The following is an 18030-nucleotide window of genomic DNA, read 5'->3' as shown; positions in this document are numbered from 1 at the left end:
AATCATTTCCTCCATTTCTGCAATACGATCAATTTAAGCAAACCATTCAGGTATTGTTGGCCTAGACATTGATTTCCATAGTCTCAGAATCAACAATTTGGCTGCATTTAAAGCATGGAATAGAAGTGTTTTTTTTTATATTGTTGTGGTGTGTTGTGAGTGTGGTGTAGCAGAATTTGCGCTGGGGTTGTAATATCATGATCCCCTGGTATTTTCAGTAACGAATTGATAACTTCATCCCAAAAAGGCTGAATAATTGGTCAGCTCCACCACATGTGTAAAAAAGAGCCTTCAGCAGATTTACATCTCCAGCGTTTTGAGAGTTATTTTCTTGTATGTTCACATTCTGTGAACCTTTGCCCATAATTATGTTGATATTTTTTCATTCTTCATCTGAAAATTTCATCCCCAGATCTAACTCCCACTGCAAACGAAAACGGTCCGCTGGGGTGTCTGGGGGAGCCGAAAGTAGATTGTATATCAGTGATATTGTATGCCTTATTAGACCAGTGGATTGGCACAGCTTTTCAAACATAGTTGTTTGTCTGGAGCATAATCTAATCTTGTCTAAAGTGTGGAGGAAATGCCTTAATTAAAGATAGGACCACGACGGTAATAATTTGCCTTCATTCTCGGCAAAAAAATAGCCCGCCAGTAGTTTTCGATCCTTTCGCCATGATTTAAGAAACTCATTCGAGATGCATTGTGGGAATGCAGGGTTGGACCATATTGGGTTGGGAGGACTTGGAAAAGACAATATATCAAATCTACCAGTCAGCATAAACAGCCTTAACGAAGCTCCAATAAAAGTAAGGGGCAGGAGCTCTGGGTCTAAATTCTTTCGCTGAATCCATGGGATAGAGTTCAGTGGTATCGTTGAGTATATCTGTTCTAAATTAACCCAGTCCTTAGATTGGGAGTTTGCACACCAGTCAACAATTCTGGCAAGGTGACAAGCCCAGTGGTATTTCCTTGATATCTGGTAAGCCCAGAGAAATGTTCTAACACAGTGGTCGCCAACCTTTTCGGTCCTGCGGACCTCTAAAATTACCAGCTCCTGACCATGCATGCACGGGGAGCCGGGTATCAATCAAAGGGGGAGTAACCTCCCCCAAAGTGACGTTATTGTGACATAACCCTGCCCACTCCCCCATCGCAGATCTAAGCCTGTGATGGGGGAGTGGGCAGGTTATGTCCAGGAACACAACCCGCCCACTTTCTGGAACCTTGGATTTGTACGGGGGATGTGGTCCGCGGCTCTGGCCAGTGCGCCCCGCCAACAGGGTCCTTCTCCTGACCCCGCACGGGGGGGGGGCACCGGCAAGAGCCGCGGACCCACCAGTGGTTGGCAACCGCTGTTCTTAAACATGAAAATATAGACATGAAAAAGGAGTCTGGCAGAAAGATCGGGATTGTTTGCATCAGATACAGAATTCTCATTAGGGCATTCATTTTCATAATTGCTACTCTTCCATACCAAGAAAAGGCTGATTTGTCCCAGCTTTTCAGATCTGTTGACAATTTTGAAAGGAGTGGGACAAAATATAAATTGTACAATTCTGAAACTGATGAGGCTAGCTGTATGCCTAGATAGGTAAAAGATTTTTTTTGGCATGTGAATTGGAACTTTGCTTGACATTCTCTCACTTCTTGTGAAGACAGCAAAATATTAAAAGCAGAGGACTTTGAGTAATTGATTTTAAAATAGGAGATGTATTGGAATGATTCTAGTGTATTAAGTAGTGCAGGAATGGAGGACATAGGATGAGTAAGTGTAAGAAGAATATCATCTGTGAATGCACTTAGTTTATATTTTTTGTTACCTATGCACAAGACTGAGATCTCATTATTCAAAAGGGGTTCCAAGGCTAAGACAAAAATCAAAGGCGACAGTGGCCAACCCTGTCTGGTGCCGTTGTTAATGGAAACTCGTGTTGAAAGAAGGCCATTTATTCTGATCTTTTTCTAAAGGTTTAGAATATAGTAAAAGTATTCGGGCAGGCATTTTAGGGAGAATTCCTATGGAGTCTAAGACATCCCCCATATAATCCCATGCCAACCTATTGAATGCTTTTTCAGCATCCGTAGATAAGAAAAAGCATTGTTGGTTTGATTTCTGATCCCATTGTGCCAGATTAAGAGATTTGGTGGTATTGTCTCTAGACTCCCCACCGGGGATGAATCCGTTCTCCCAAGACTTGAAGTAGAGGTCGGAGTGCCCTTCGTTGTTGGAGCATAATGGAAGAAAGGTCTTGATATAAATGAATTTCAGATCTATTTTAAATTATACGATCTTTAAAACGTGCTTGACGCTTTATTTCCTCTTTCAGGGGAAAGTTCATTAGACAGCAAATGACATCTCTCGTGGATCACCTTCTCTACCTCTAGCACGCAGCGCCCTGTGGAGTCTTTCCAAATCAATTGGAGATTCCGGTGACCGGTCCAATAGATAGTTTAATACTGATTGTAATTCCATAGACAATTGGTCTGGTTCTAGTGCTTCTGGCAGGTCTTTAATGCGGATATTCTTGCGTCTGCCTCTGTTATCAAGATCCTGTATAAGACGACGCATTGCAATAAATTGTGTTGAGTGATGGCTCGTAATAGTGCGTATTTCTTGGATATCAGAGTCCCTGTTGGCACAGGCTTGTACCACATTCGAGAGTCTGGCAGCAATTGAACAGATGTCTTCTTTTAAATCAGAGATAGCTGCTGTTAGGGTGTTTTTGATATCAGAGGCTAATGTCTGGGGGGTCAGTCCGTTGGGGAAGTTGACTCATGTAAGTCAACATTGGTTCAGTAGATAGGGAGGCAGATAATGGTGCTTGGGCTCCCCTGCTGCGGATTTATTATAATATCTGGTAAAAGATACATATTTTAATAAGAAGACAGTCTGGTGGCTAAATTGCTCTTTTACTTGTCTTGTGCTTATTGCATTTGGGGTCTGATAGTGGGGGAACCCTGGTAAGTTTTTAATACAAAGGTACACCTGCACTTTATATAATATAAAATACTAACATAAAATACAGACAGACATTTATATATATAGTGGAGGTGGTGGTTTTTAATTATTGCCCACTGATTCCCAAGATTTGCAACCAGTCAGCAGCCCCAGCACAGTGACCTCACTGTTCCCAATTGCAGAAAACGCAACCCAGCTTGGTCACCTACCCGCCCCCTGTTATTGGCCAATGAAGGATAAGCAGAAGATTGAGCTCATGTCAGCCCATGCATATCTAGCAGGGCTTCATTAACTGTCTAGCCTCAATGTTGCCATACAGAGGAGAAATTCATGCCATTAGTGGTATTCAAAAAAACATTCAAGAATTTTGTTTAAAAACATGTATTGTATGAAATAGTACTTATTATATGAGTGAAGATAGGATATGTGTCAGCATGGCGCAGCTAAAAGCTTCACATTCTCTGCAATGCACCCCAGAGGTTTCAGTTATATGTGACTGCAGAGATTTCATAAGCTGGTATTTGGTACTTATTTTTCATTGACAGTCATCTTTATTGATAGAAAATTGCTCCGGGTTTATAAACCAATTTAAACAATTTCATTTTCCAAACCACATATTAAGCGTGATAAAACCTAGATTGTGTGCTGTATCTGTGTATTTTTGATTGATAGAAAGTTGAGTAAATAGCCTTCAAGGGGTCCTTGCACAGGACAGGGGAGATTCTCTGTAGTCCAAATCAGGAGTGAGAGGCCCAGGATGACAACACCACATCTGCATAGGTGCAATGCAATGGACCAGATGTATTAAAGCTCTACAGGGCTGGAGAGGATACACTTTCATCAGTGAAGCTGAGTGATCCAGCAAACCTGGAATAGATCTGGTTCAGGATTCAAAACATTTTCTAGCAAATGACTTTAAAGAAATCCATTCCAGATTTTCTGGATCACCCAGCTTCACTGACGAAAGTGTACTCTCACCAGCCGGGCCAATAAGTGAGTGTTGTCACTCTAGGTCAAGAAGTGAGTTACTGAGGGTCATCTGGCTCTAAATGAGCAGAATAAAAAAGTCTTGCAAAAAAATGAATAGTGATTGACTATTTTTGCCTGCACATACTGTGACACCACAGATCAAATGGCCAAGAATTTGTTTTGTTTCTGCATTTAGTTCTGTGACAGGTATTGTATTGCAGAGCTATGCTAGTCATATAGGAATTGATTATGTTCAACGGTCGTTTAATTTGATTGGCCCATTAAATAAAATAAATGCGGACTGTTTATTGAAATGAGAAAATCGACCCATGTATGGTCGGGGTATTTTTTAGCCATTTGTTAATTTTGTATGAATGTTTTTGGCTCTTTTTTGTGAACATATTGGATCTGATTTATTAAAGCTCTCCAAGACTGGAGAAGATAGACCATTATGGGAGTACCTGGATGATCTGGCAAACCTGGAACAGATTTTTAAAAAATCAAATAACAAACCTGGAACGGTTTTCTTAAAAATCATTTGCTATTCTTTGGAAGATGTTTTCAATCCTGGACCAAATTACCAGGTTTGCTGGACCACCCAAGTTTCCCCAAGATAGTCCATCTTCTCCAGTCTTGGGGAAATGAAATAGAATCACATAGGCTTAATCTGTATGTTGTTTATTACTCATTTTACCAGGATAAAGTATTTTGGTTCTTTTGGTTATGATGGGTCACTTGTCATTAAATGATGTTTTGTGCATAGTTGTTGGACAACCAGAAGATGGTGCTCTTGTAAAATGTGTAATAACCTCTTTATTACTGCATGAGATTGTTACACAATTAAAACGAGGACACAGCACCATCTACTGGTGTAGCCTGAGTATAAACCGAGATTCTTATTTTCACTGTCGTTTTCAGCTAATAAAATCTTTGGCACTTTGCTTTTTCTTTGTATAGTCATGTCAGTTTTTATCACATAAATATGTGATATGTATAGTCATGTCACTATTTAACACCCACCCAGTCAATTGACTCCTTGTGCTGCTTCTCCTCTTTCTTAAGGCTGATACCAAGTTACATTCCGATACCGTACTTGCACTTCGTGCATTAAAAATACAAGGATATTGGGCAGCACCATGGCTCAGAGGTTAGCACGCCAGCCTTTACAGCAATAGGTCCCAGGTTCAAATCACAGTCAGTATTCTATCTGCATGGAGTTTGCAGGTTCTCGCCGTGTTTGCGTGGGTTTCCGCCAACATTCCAAAAACATGCAGTTAGGTTAATTGGCTTCCCCATAATTGTTCTTAGACAGTGGTAATGACATATGACTATGGGGGGGACATTAGATTGTGAGCCCCTTTGAGGGACAGCTAGTGACATTACTATGGACTTCTGTACATCACTACATAATATGTCAGCACTATATAAATACTGAATATTTTTAATAAATTGTGTTAATGAATACAAATTAATTTATGTCTTTATTATCTATCTGAAGTTCAGCTTTATTAACATACGCCTTGCCTCTGTCCAGCTTCTACTGATAATCACTGCAATGATCTGTCTCCTCAATGTGATTTCTTGCTGCTAACTTTCTCTTTCTTCTCTCTCTCCTCTCTCTCTTCCAGGCAAGACTGGGGTGCTGGCTGATCTCTTGCCCAGTTTTGAAGTGGAAATAATGCCAGGTACCCAGTGTCTCCTTCTTTGTGTGTCCACAGACCTCTTACTCATCCATCTGTCTCTTCCATCTGTGTCCACTGTCCACCAGGTCAGGTTTCCTTTCAATGTTCAGCTCATGGTGACCCGGTGCCAACCTCCCACGCCTTCCCCCTGTTATTATAACAAGCGTATCATGACAGATAATTGTTGTGACCAGACATTCCCGCGGTCACATATGTTCTCCAGGAATTAATCACTTGCTGCTGATGATTATATTATCAGCTGAATGTGAAGAAATGAATCATGAAATAACATGTCTGATTACAGGATTCTCAGATCTGTGCTGTCAGTGTTTACTAAAATAGATCAGTTAATAAAGCCTATCTATAAACAGAAGAGTTAAAACTTTTTTTGGGGAGATTTCTCCTTCACTTCCTGTCTTGGAGATGCAATAGGAAAAAAGGTGAAATCTCCCCAAAGTAGGGGATTACCCTATTGATAAGGGGGTCTTTACTTTAGGACTCCCCTTCTAATCCGTGTATAACTATTTGGATTTTCTATCCAAGTGAAAATGATCTTCAGTGATGAGGATGAACACTTTACCCCTCTTGACTGACCAAATCAAAAATGCTTAAAAAGGAATATACAGGGGAAAGCAACAAACATACATTTGTGTTCAGATCATTTACTGGACATGCAGTAAAAGTGCTTTCAATTAAAGCCGACCAAATCTTTTGTAGACGGGTGTGATAATCGACACACACTTCCTTTTTTAAAGGAGCTCTGCAGCAATAATAGGTCTAAGAATCTGTCCGCGCTGCTTCCCCTGAAGCTTTATATTTGCCGGCAATGCTTCCGGGTCAACTGCAGCCCTCTTCAGCCATTGGGCACACGCTGATTGTGTAATTCCTGCATCTGCTTTGTCCATTATGGGGGCTCCCGCCATCTCCGAGCTGAGTCCTCAAACTGCATACTTGCTGTGCCCATTACATAGCTTCCTTTTATCCAGAGCCCCTAGCCCTAGTGCTCTGGGGAGAAGCTTTACAAATATAACAACGTCTTGATGGGTGGGTGTCCGTCCGCTGGAGTTCCTAGGTTGGCCATATTTGTATGTGATGCTCCATGTTTTAAAGAATTGAAATCCAATGAATAAAAGAGGCGAACCAGGGACAGTCAGGCTGGGGAGGGATGGAAGATAGGTTACCTGGCTTGCTACAGCTTCTAATGCAAATTGCGAGAGTCTTACAGCCTGCAATAAAATCAATTTCAGCCCAGAAGAAGAATCTGTACAACTGTGCAGGGTTGAAATATTCAGCCTTTCCCAATCTTTTTAGCATGGAGAACCTTTAAAATAACTTTCAGGTCTTCAGGGACCAGTGCTATATATCCACAGTATATTAGTGTGGTGATCAGTGGGAATAATGTCTCTTACATTGCTGGCCATTAGGAAGAATGTCACCTTTACAGAAAGCCAAAAAGATCATTGGTGTCACACTGACCTGAGAGGTACAAATTGCTCATTGCCCGAGGAACCCCCAGCAGCCTCTGGAGCAATTTTGGTTGAAAATGACAATTTAGATTTTCTTCCTCATCTCCATGTCTCGCATGTGGCAGTTCAGATTCATCCTGTCACCGCTGGCAAAGAAATACACTTTCAATAATGCATGTGATGGATTCATATACATTTAATAATGTATAATATGGATTTTGAAATTTCATTATGGGCTACTTCATCATTCTTTGTGAACTATGAAATATTCATTAAAGGAATTATTTGATACGGGGAATTGATGCTCAGTAGAAGATCCGTCGGTTATGGCAGACATTCACGCTTGTGGTTCTCATACACATAAGGTGACAGTCACCTGTTTTCAAATAGGTGGAGCTGAGAATACTTCTGGAGGTTTAAGTGCACCAGGGGCAACATGCATGGGAAGATATGAGCTTGCTGGAATGAGAGGGGATGCTGCCTGTCACTTTCTGCATTAAAGCCCTGGCTGGGTGCAAACTTTTAAATCTCCGCTTTAATACCCCTTGCATGTCCTAAATATTCAAATCATTGTGTAATGCCTTAGTAGTGTTTTCTCATTGGTCCCGATAAATGCAGAAGGCTTTAGGCCACCTCTTTGTGTTTTACATAGAGCCTCATTCATTTGATGGAAGACATCCAGCAAGATTTAGCCCTTTACTACCCAGGTTGACTGTCCCTGGGCCACCCCCTTTATTGATTGTATTTCAGCTCTTTTAATCACATAAGCTTAGGATCAAATGTTGGCTTACCTAAGGTGGTCTTTGGGCACCAGTTCACATAAAGGACATTGTGGAATTGGAGAGAGTGCAGAGAATGTCAACTAAACTAATAAAAGGAATGGAGGAGCTCAGCTATGAGGATATATTAGCTGAACCGAATCTATTTTCCCCTTGAGAAGTGACGTATAAGGGGGATAGGATCACCCTGTATAAATTTATAAATGGTCCATATAGAGAACCTTTTTTTTCCAATTATTCACTTTAAGATCATTACAAAGTACAAGAGGACATTCTTTGCACCTGGAGGAAAAGAAGTTTAAGTAAGGGGTTCTTCACTGTAAGGTCTGTGAAAATGTGGAATCGACTCCCTTAGTAATTTCAGCAAGTTCTATAGATTGCTTTGAAAAAAGCTGGATGATTTCTAGAAGCACAGAATAACACTGGGTATTAAAGCTTTAAAGTAAAGATAACAAAGGCTGTTGATCCAGGGAACATCTGAATGCCTCAGGGAATCAGGGAGAATTTTTTTCCAGTGTTGGAGCAAATTGTACCAGGGTTTTTTTTTGCCTTCCTCTGGATCAGCTGTGTCCATAGAGTTCTATATCTGGGATATGTTTATTTCCCTAGTGGTTGAACTTGATGGATTTATTAGTCTTTTTTCAACCTAATTTACTATATGTACTATATAGTCTGAATGCAAAAACAGCCTGCCTAGGGTCACCCAGCCTTCTAAACAGACATCCATTTATCAAGGGATTTTTAATTGCTGCATAATTCCTCAATACCTATCCCAATGCTTACATCAAAGCTGAAGACTTCCCATGCAAGGTGCTGTGATGTTTTCAGAAAGCTTTGTACAACACTCTGCCTTCTACTGCAACTAGCCATGATTGTCTGCACGGAGACCCACATATAGTGATAAAGGGAATGTTGTATTTGAAAATATAATTATCATGTTGATGAAAGCAAGGCAAAATTTTAGCAAATGATACTGAAAAATGGGCACTAAAAGCATATTTTGCTATAGAAATATAAGCGTGGCTGTAGACGTCATTGGATGGCACTAGAGGTGCTTCATGCAGCCCTTGCACATTTACCGCTTTTGGAAACGCATGTCACTTACCCCATTTATTTGTTACCCTAGTAACCTGCCTCTGTCCTCCAATATACTCACCTTTTCACCCTCTTATTAGTCTGTAACATCTCTTCACACTCTTTATCCCACTGCTTACCCAACAGCCTTTGTGACTTTGTTTCATTTACCTATTCAGCAGGATCCATTAGTGAGATCCTCTCCTCTCACCTTCCCTCAGCACTTTATTGCTGCAGCTATTTTACAAGGTCCATTAATGTGTGTGTGTGTGTGCAGTATTATCCCCCCGCCTGGACTATTTTACATTTTCATGACCAGTGTATAAAATGATCATGTCATATTTTTATGCTTTTATCTATTTTAGTAAATTCTTTAAAAATATATGTTAAACATACATAAAAATATGTTTAATTTAGAATGGACTATCACAAACTTGGGGTGTTAAAAAATAAAATAAGATTTTCCTACAATAGTATGCAAATATTTTTGCTTTTCAGGTACAGCTTTTGTATATATATTCCCGACTGCAGAAAAAAGCATTGGTAATTTTCTTTAACACTTGCTCATGTCCAATTTCTTGCTTATATAAGCCTGATCCTTACCCAAATACTAGCTCATACCTTGGTCCTTACCCAAATACGAATTCATACCCTGGTCCTTACCCAAAAACATACTTATACCCTGGTCCTAACCCTAATATTATCTCAGACCATGGCTCTAACCCAAATACTAACTCATACCCTGGTCCTTACCCAAATACTTACATATTCTCTGGTCCTAACCCTATTTATATCTCAGATCCTGGCTCTAACCCTAATACTAGCTGATACCCTGGTCCTTACCCAAATACCTATTTATACTCTGGTCCCAATCCTAATATTATCTCAGACCGTGGCTCTAACCCTATTACTAGCTCATATCCTGGCTTAAACCCTAATACTAGCTCAAACCTCAATATTTACCCCAATAAGAGCTCCTACCCTGGACCTAAACTCAAACTCTTAACACAAAACATGGCTTTAACTTTGATACTAGCTCATACCCTCACCCTAATTCAAATGCTAGTTCATGTCTTGGCCTTGATCCTAATACTAGCTCATACCCTGACCTTAACCTTAATACTAGCTAATACCCTGGCTCTAACACTAGCTAATGCCGTGGTGTTATACTCTACTATCTCAAACTCTGGCCTCAACCCTAAGTCTAGCTCTTCACCTGGCCATAACCCTAATACTACCTCATAACCTGGCCTATAAACATAACCCTAATACAAGCCCTAACCTTGGCCTTAAACTAAACCCTGCAATACGCACCTTCCCTCCCAGGGTGCTGCCATTGTCATCATCTTATTCCTCTTCCTGTCAGCAATTCCTGGCATGCACAGAGTATGCTGGCATTGCCAGTATCCTGGCAACCAAAGCTGATACAGCGCATGCCAGGAATGAATAAACTCCCGTACAGACACATGGGAGTTTTGTCATCACGGCCAATCAAGATGGCCGAAGATTGTCGACAGGAAAAAGAGTAAGAAGATGATGGCAGAAATGATGATGGCAGCAGAAATCCTCTACTTTCCGGTGACTTTTTGTTTTTTAGGTTTAGCTCCACATTAACTTTGTAACTGTGATTCCAATATTCACCCTTAGTTTTTTTACCGAGGTTGACCAGAATTGTGTAATGACTAGGAACAACTCAATACTAACAACTAACTACTATGCTAACTAACTACATACTAACAACAACTAGATAAACCAGAAAATAAAATACACACCTGGTGATTCTTCCATTCACCAGAATAAATACCCCTTCCTGTTACCTTTAGAACACTTTGGGCATAGGGGAATACCTGTCCTAGCAAAGTCATTTTCTGCCTCTCCCTTCATTGTGGTAGCAATAGGACTTTCTGGACTCCCTTGGTCAAGGTGCTGCTGATATTACCCCCACCCCATCACGCCCTGCCCTACATTTTGGACAGCTTTGTCCTGTTCAGGTGCATTATTTTCGGAGAGTTGGACTTTATTTAGTTTTAGTAATATTTTACCTAATTTCATTTATGGAAGATGGAAAATACACAGAAAAGGCTTCCTGGCAAAAAGAAGTTTGGCATCTGCTGATTGGCTGTTTCACTAAGTAACACTCAGCAGCAATGCGGAAGCGAGAGGCTGATACTTGGCGCTACTGACAGAGGCCCGTCCTAACATTAATGTCCGTTTTGCTTGCACAGAAGCAGATGGTTGCAACTAATTATACTAATTGTAAAGTAGGGCAGGAGAAGATTTGTGTAACATGAATGAACTTGAATTTCAATCTAGTTGTTGAGGTAATAACAGCTTTCACAATTACACAGCACACCCGCGATTGTATTAATTAACTCTCCTGCTTGCAAGAAAGTTATGCCACGTTTAACCCATAGACTTGCAAAGTTTTACAACTGCCGGTGCTGGGTAATGAGGCCTCACTTTCTGTCATATGCTGCTAAGTCAAACACATTTGATAAAAACATCTGAGTGTGACTTGATTGCATAACATAACTTTAGCAAATTGTGCTTCCTCAGGTCTTGAGTGGAAATCATGCTGCACAACAGCTGCAAAACTGGGGGTTGTGGACAAATTGAGGTAGGAGTTTCCAGCAGAAATAAGGGTTGCAATAGGCCGAATGGAGTGGAGGAATGGAAATGGGTGTCAGCCGGATTGCAAAACATAACCCCCAGAAATTGTGCTTCTTCAGGTCTTGGGTCTTGGCACAACAGCTGCAAACGGGGGGTTGTGGACAAATTGAGGTAGGTGTGACCAGCAGGAATAAGGGTAGCAATAGGCAGATTTGGGAAGGATATCAGCCAAGATAGAGGGAGGGAGGGGTCAGCTGAGATGGAGATGCTGGTCAACTAGAATGGAAAGAAAGGTCACCTGGAATAAAGAGGAGGGTCATCCATGATGGAGAGGGGGGTCTTCCAGGAGGGAGAAGAAGGGCTGGACCACCTAGCCAAAAAGCTGGTATTTAAGAACTCAATGAATGCTAATTCTGCTAAAAAACTGAAATCACCATCCCAGAGCTGTGTTGCATGTGAGAGAATAGTAAAAAACAAATGTAATATATTGCATATAACCAGTACATTGAAATGGTGACTGGATTTCCATTTTTTTAGGATAGGAACAGGAAATACCTGCTGATCTTGATCTTGCACTGACTGGCAGGTGCCATTTCTTTGACATTAAGCAATACTTTTATACCTGTAATGGAAAGCCAAGACAGGCAACCTTCCACCTCCACCTGATGCATAGAATTAGTAGATGACTATCTGTCCATTCCACACAATGCAGTTCTTTCCAGTAGCAGCAAAATCCGTTAAAAAAATCGAAGTGGCGAACCTGAATATGGGTGACGTCCCAGGTGCACATGACCTGACATGGTGATGTAAAATCTATATATAGACAGTGTTATCTTGAAGGAGCTCTTGTTTGTTATCTCCCAGCGGTGACTTTGAAGCTGTGTATAATCTGACGTCAGTCTGATCAGTCCTGAAGACGAGCTTACGGATAACCCTGTACTATGCACTGCTCTCCGCCAGGAATATGAATGTCCCAATTACACATATGCAGAAGCCAATATAAAAAATAAAAATCTCTTTTCTACAGTAAGTGTTGCATGCATTTGCTGCTTCTCACTAAAGAAACCTCCCCATTAAATGTAATGGTCTCCTCATTAGAGGTTCCCGTAAATATTAAAAAGTATCTAAACCTCATAACAATAATTGATTATATATCACAGCTTATCAGTTCTTAAATGTGGTGGCTGCATTTGTAACAAATACAGCAAAGTCCAATATGGCGCCCACTCATATCAATGTATATCTTGTAGAAGAAAAGTGCACATGAGGGACTTTGCCTCTTCCTACCTCCCAACTGTCTCTGATTTGGGAGGTCTGTCCCTCTTCAAACCTCGCAATTGTCTCTGATTTGGAGGGACTGTCCCTCTTCATACTTCCCAACTGTCTCTGATTTGGAGGGACTGTCCCTCTTCATACCTCATATCTGCCCCTGATGTGGAGGGACTGCCCCTCTTTATACCTCCTTACTGTTCCTGATTTAGAGGAACTGCTCCTTTTCAGATCGCTCAGACCCTCTTTATTCCTAAATTGTCCCTCTTTTTGAGGTTAATATAAACCCATCTAAATAAAATGTATTGCTGGAATTTTCCTTTTGGAATGCAAATAAAAATAAATTTACCCATAAATAAAATGTTCTATTTTAGTATTACAAGGGGCTCCATTATTAAAACAATGAATCAAACATTCCCTCATGGGAATCAATTATTACCATTAAGACATAGGTAATGACAAGGTAATGTTTGAGGAAATCCCTGATTCTCTCTTTTATAAATAGAGCCCAAACTGTTAATTTGCACTAAACTTTCATCCAGACTTTTATATTATTTTATTGGTTACTTTGAAAAGTCAATATAAAGGAAACACAATAATAATTCACTTTTCAGATTATCAACCCATTTTTGCCTATTCATTTTTTAGCGACTGCAAAATATGGGTGTGACAGAGGGGTGTGATTTGCCCGCATTATCTGAGCTACAAGGTGTCCCTGTTCCCAACCTCCAGAATTTGGAGGTGTTCAGCAAATCAAATCTGATGTACATTATTCCTACCCTTCTTTGCTACAGGGTTATTGGGGATGATGTGACACCCAAGTGCAAGAAGATAAATGTTGTCTTAGTCTGCCCCTATTCTTCATATTATCACCAAACACATCTAACAGCATTATCCCTTACTTCCAGCCCAACCATGATTGCTTTTGTTAATTGCAACAAATGTGAAACTAAATTTATTTTTTTTCCCCAGCTAGTTTAACCTGAAATTCTGCAGATCCGATCCAAATCTGGGATTATTATTTAATCCTTGGAGATGTCTGCAATTCTGCAATGCTGTCAGCTGCTAACTTTTCAGTACCAAATACACTGAAATACTTTAATGCACACAAGCACAATATAATCTCCAATTTTTATTAATTATTATAGAATTGTATAGAATAATTCTCCTTAATTTGAAAAATATCAAAGTTGAGTTTGTATCGGGCAAATAGATACCAAATATATCAATTCTTTGAGGATCAAGAAATGGTAAAAAAACGGCAATACTCAAAGTTGCCTATAGGTGACGCTTTTAAAAACCTTTATAGCCTATCAGATTAAAGTGAACAATGAGTGATAGCTCTAGATTAATGCTCAGATTGGCCATAGGGATGCGGTGAGGTTACAGCTTCCCCATGCCAGTGAAGTGTTGTCTTATGAGAGGTGCTACAAATAGTTTCTCTCTGCGGCAGCCCCATAGAAAATGAATGGGGGTAGCTGTGAGTAGTGCAGCACAGTACCTCTGCCGCCAGCTGTCAAATGAGACATTGGTTCTTTAAGAACTAGCACTGTGGTATAAGTGCTGGCATGGCAGATTGATGAATAATGTCAGGAGACCCCTATAGACGTGTCAGAGTCTCATCTGAGTCTTGCACAACCGCTTGTCTCATGCAATAATCATCTAACGTGTGTATGACGTTTCCTTGCAGCATTCACAACCTCAAAACAAGTTTCATATCCTGATGCAGTTTTCTTTCTGACCACTAGATGGCTTAGCAAACAGAAGAACCTGAAAGCTGATGATAAATCTAATTCAACGCGTTTCACTCCTCATTCCTCATGTGTTTGGCTTAGTAATGTCTATACCATAGAGGGAAAAAAAGGACAAGAGAAAATATTTGCCAACTAATACCAAATGACTTTTTAAAAATATGTTCCAGGTTTTCTGGATCAGCCACGTTCTCCTATGATAGTCTATTTTCACCAGTCTTGGAGAGCTTTAATAAATTAGGCCCAATTTGTGCTGTGATGTGTACGTAACTACCCATTGGCATCATCTGCAAGGTTTTTATTGCTGTCTATGTCCCTGTTAAGCAAATTTCTCTTTCTATATATTTGATGAGTTTAATACAGAACAGGAAAATAATAAAGAAGAAACATCTACTTCCTGTCTATTTGATAAGCGGTGCACAAAAGAGAAAAACGCAGAAATTCCAATGGCGTCGGGACTTTATTTATTGAGATGACTAATTTATTGAGATGACAAAAATTTGTTTAACATTCACTGGATCTGGTTAGGTTGCTCCCACTAAAGGGTCATGTGGCACAGGGTCCCAGGAGAAATACAAGAAGAATAAAAAGTGGGACAGACCAATGTATAAATGAGCCCACAGATGAATTTTAAATATCTGATGAAGAATAAAGATTTAACGATTTGTTAGGGCAGAGAGTCTGCTTCTTCGTTGGGGCTTACGAATATGAATAATAATAAAGATAAAGCAGGATATATACTTGCAACCATGAGACAGCAAAGCACCTAAGAGTTATTAGAAATAAAGAGACGGGTGCAGGGGCAAAACACAGAACAAGAAACAAGAGAAAATCTCTCCACTTCCTCTCTAACTTTATGAGCATCACACAGAACAGGAAGTGGTAAATTCTTCCCATTCATGTGTTAGTGGTCTTTTTGGACTGTAGACTGCAACCCTCCGATACAGTAGCAGCAATTTATCAGAATTAATTCAGGGCATACTGGGCAATTGTCTACAATCTCCAGATCCCAAGAACAGGGGCTGCTGTCATTTTGTGCATTTGGGGGTTCCTCATTTTATAATTACCCAAAGCCTGATGTTCTTATCTGTGTTCTGTACAAGAATCCTTATGGAGAGCATTATACATTTCTGAAGAGCATAATAATAGGAAGAGCAGAAGCAAAAACAAAAAAAGAACATCATTGTTTCCATAGTGAGCACACCCACTCCAAAGTCCTAATGAGCTTTTACTGAATCACCGTCTATATCTCCTCTTTTACTATGTTTGTGTGCTTGTACAAAACACCGGAGAGGCAACAATATACAGTCATGGCCAAAAATATTGGCATCCTTCATTTATGTCAGAAAATGCACCGCTTCTCTCAGAATTGTTGCAATTACAAATGCTTTGGTAAAAAAAAATCTGAGACATTCCACACAAAACGTCAACAAAGTTAAATGTCGACAAAATTATTGGCACCCTCAACTTAATACTTGGTAGCACAGCCTATAGATGCTAATTGCTTCCTGTCACAATCATTGCATCTTTTACATTTCTACTGGAATTTTAGACAACTCTTGCTTAGCCAGTTGCACCAGGTTTCTCAGATTTGAAGGGTCCCCTCTCTCAATTGCTGTTTTAGATCTCTCGACAGGTTCTTTATGGGATTTAGATCTGTATTTATTGCTGGCCACTTCATAACTCTCCAGTGCTTTGTCATAAAACATTTCTGGGTGCTTTTAAAGTTTGCTTTGGGTCATTGTCTTGCTGTGAGACCAATGACCTCCGGCTGGGACCCAGTTTTTTCACAATGGGCCTTACACTACACCCCAGAATTCTTTGGTAGTCTTTAGAATTTATATTACCATATAAACAGTCAAGACTACCAGCGCCTGAAGCAGCAAAGGAACCCCAAAATATCAGTGAACCTTTCCACATGTTCTATTGTGGGGATCGTGCATGTTCTTTTCTATGAAGGCTTATTCTTGTAAAGGCTCATACTTCTGTAAACAGTCAAATGATGTGTGTTACCAAAAAGCTATATTTTTGTCCCATATGTCCAAAGCAGCGGTCACCAGCCGGTGGTTTGCGAGAAAATTTTGGGGGTCTGCGGCTCTGGTCGGTACACCCCTGAGCGGGGTCAGGAGAAGGACCCACGCCGGGGGGATGCAAAGGCCAGAGCCGTGAACCATGTCCCCCGAGCAATTCCCAGGCTCAGGGAGGTATGTTTGTTGTATGTATGTTTAGATTGAGAGCACCGAGTGCCCACCCACAGAGAAGTCCATAGACTACCAGGTTGATTTGAACTAAGGTAAGTATTCTCTTGAATAAATAAACATTTAACCCCTGCTGTTCTGGGGGATTGAGCCCTTCTGTTACGAGTATCTATTAAATTAAACATTGAGGCTATAAATAGACTCCAAATGATCTGGGTGCCTTACAGAGGGATAGCCGTGAGACCCTTCCATGTTGTCAGAAATAACAGTTCATATTAATCCACTTTAAATTACTGTAATGCATTCTTCATTTAAATTAGAATTGAATATTTCCGCATTAATCTCCACTTTTCTTTCTAATTTCAGAGTGGGTTTTTGTCTGCTTGGTCATACTCGGAATCTTTCTCTTCTTTGCCATGGTGGGAATTTGCTGGTGCCAATGTTGCCCACACAGCTGCTGCTGTTATGTGAGGTGCCCATGCTGCCCGGAGACCTGCTGCTGTCCCCGAGCTTGTAAGTATCACCGTATCCTACTTTATATGAAAATTGTATGGCTTAAACCAAACCCTTGGGTTCCCTTTTTTTTGTAAAGATCTAGAGAGTAGGCAACCCCAGACTACTCCCGGGCTGTGTAATGGCACTTCACATTTTGGAAACTGAAGTAATCTGAGGATGCTCACATCTTCTATTCACAGTGGAGTCCAATATTATTACAAAGCTGCATTGGAAAAATGCTGATATATCACAATACACAGCAACAGTATGATATTTCCATAAACAATGTCGTTTATCATCAAAAACAGTCCTTGTAAGCAAGTGACTTTCCTAGAATAAGACAATATCATTTGTTTGCTGCAGGCAGGAGAAAGAATTTTCTTGTCTCCTGTCTCCCAAGCCTCAGAATACAGTAAGCAACAAAGTCTGATCCATTTGATAATTTTGGGAGCAGCACAGACACAGAAATTTCATCCCAGTCCATGAAGTAGATACTGACCCTAGATTGGGAATTGTATTGCCTTTTCTCATCTGGAATGATCAAACATGCCCAGATTTATGTAACTTAATCTCAAGTTTTGTTTACTGATCTTTAATATTAAAGGACAAAGTGTCCACCCCCCCCCCGGGAGGATGTCCACGCAGGGGTATTTCTTGGGGTAAACATTCAATACAATATCTAGCAGTAGTTACTCCCATTCAACTAATGTGTAGTTTAAAGGAATTCCAATGTACCCTTTATTCAGAAAGAACAACGGTGTCACATTTTACTGGA

At 40.3% G+C, this 18030-nt stretch overlaps 1 protein-coding gene across 6 annotated transcripts in view; it reads left to right on the top strand.

Moving 5' to 3' along the window:
• ILDR2 (immunoglobulin like domain containing receptor 2) overlaps positions 1-18030 on the top strand; it is a 203574-nt gene that overhangs the window by 140002 nt on the left and 45542 nt on the right. For 4 of the 6 annotated variants that reach the window (XM_072398386.1, XM_072398391.1, XM_072398389.1 and 1 more), the window contains 2 exons: positions 5560-5616; positions 17127-17273. In XM_072398386.1, coding sequence (XP_072254487.1) covers positions 5560-5616; positions 17127-17273 — 204 coding nt within the window. The remainder of the gene's footprint in view (positions 1-5559; positions 5617-17126; positions 17274-18030) is intronic. The other 2 variants (XM_072398387.1, XM_072398390.1) reach the window with 1 other exon arrangement.

Source organism: Pyxicephalus adspersus, chromosome 1 (genome assembly GCF_032062135.1).
Source record: "Pyxicephalus adspersus chromosome 1, UCB_Pads_2.0, whole genome shotgun sequence".
Classification (NCBI taxonomy): Eukaryota; Metazoa; Chordata; class Amphibia; order Anura; family Pyxicephalidae; genus Pyxicephalus; species Pyxicephalus adspersus.
The sequence above is the reverse complement of the archived record's forward strand: the minus strand, read 5'-3'. Positions and strand labels throughout refer to the sequence as shown.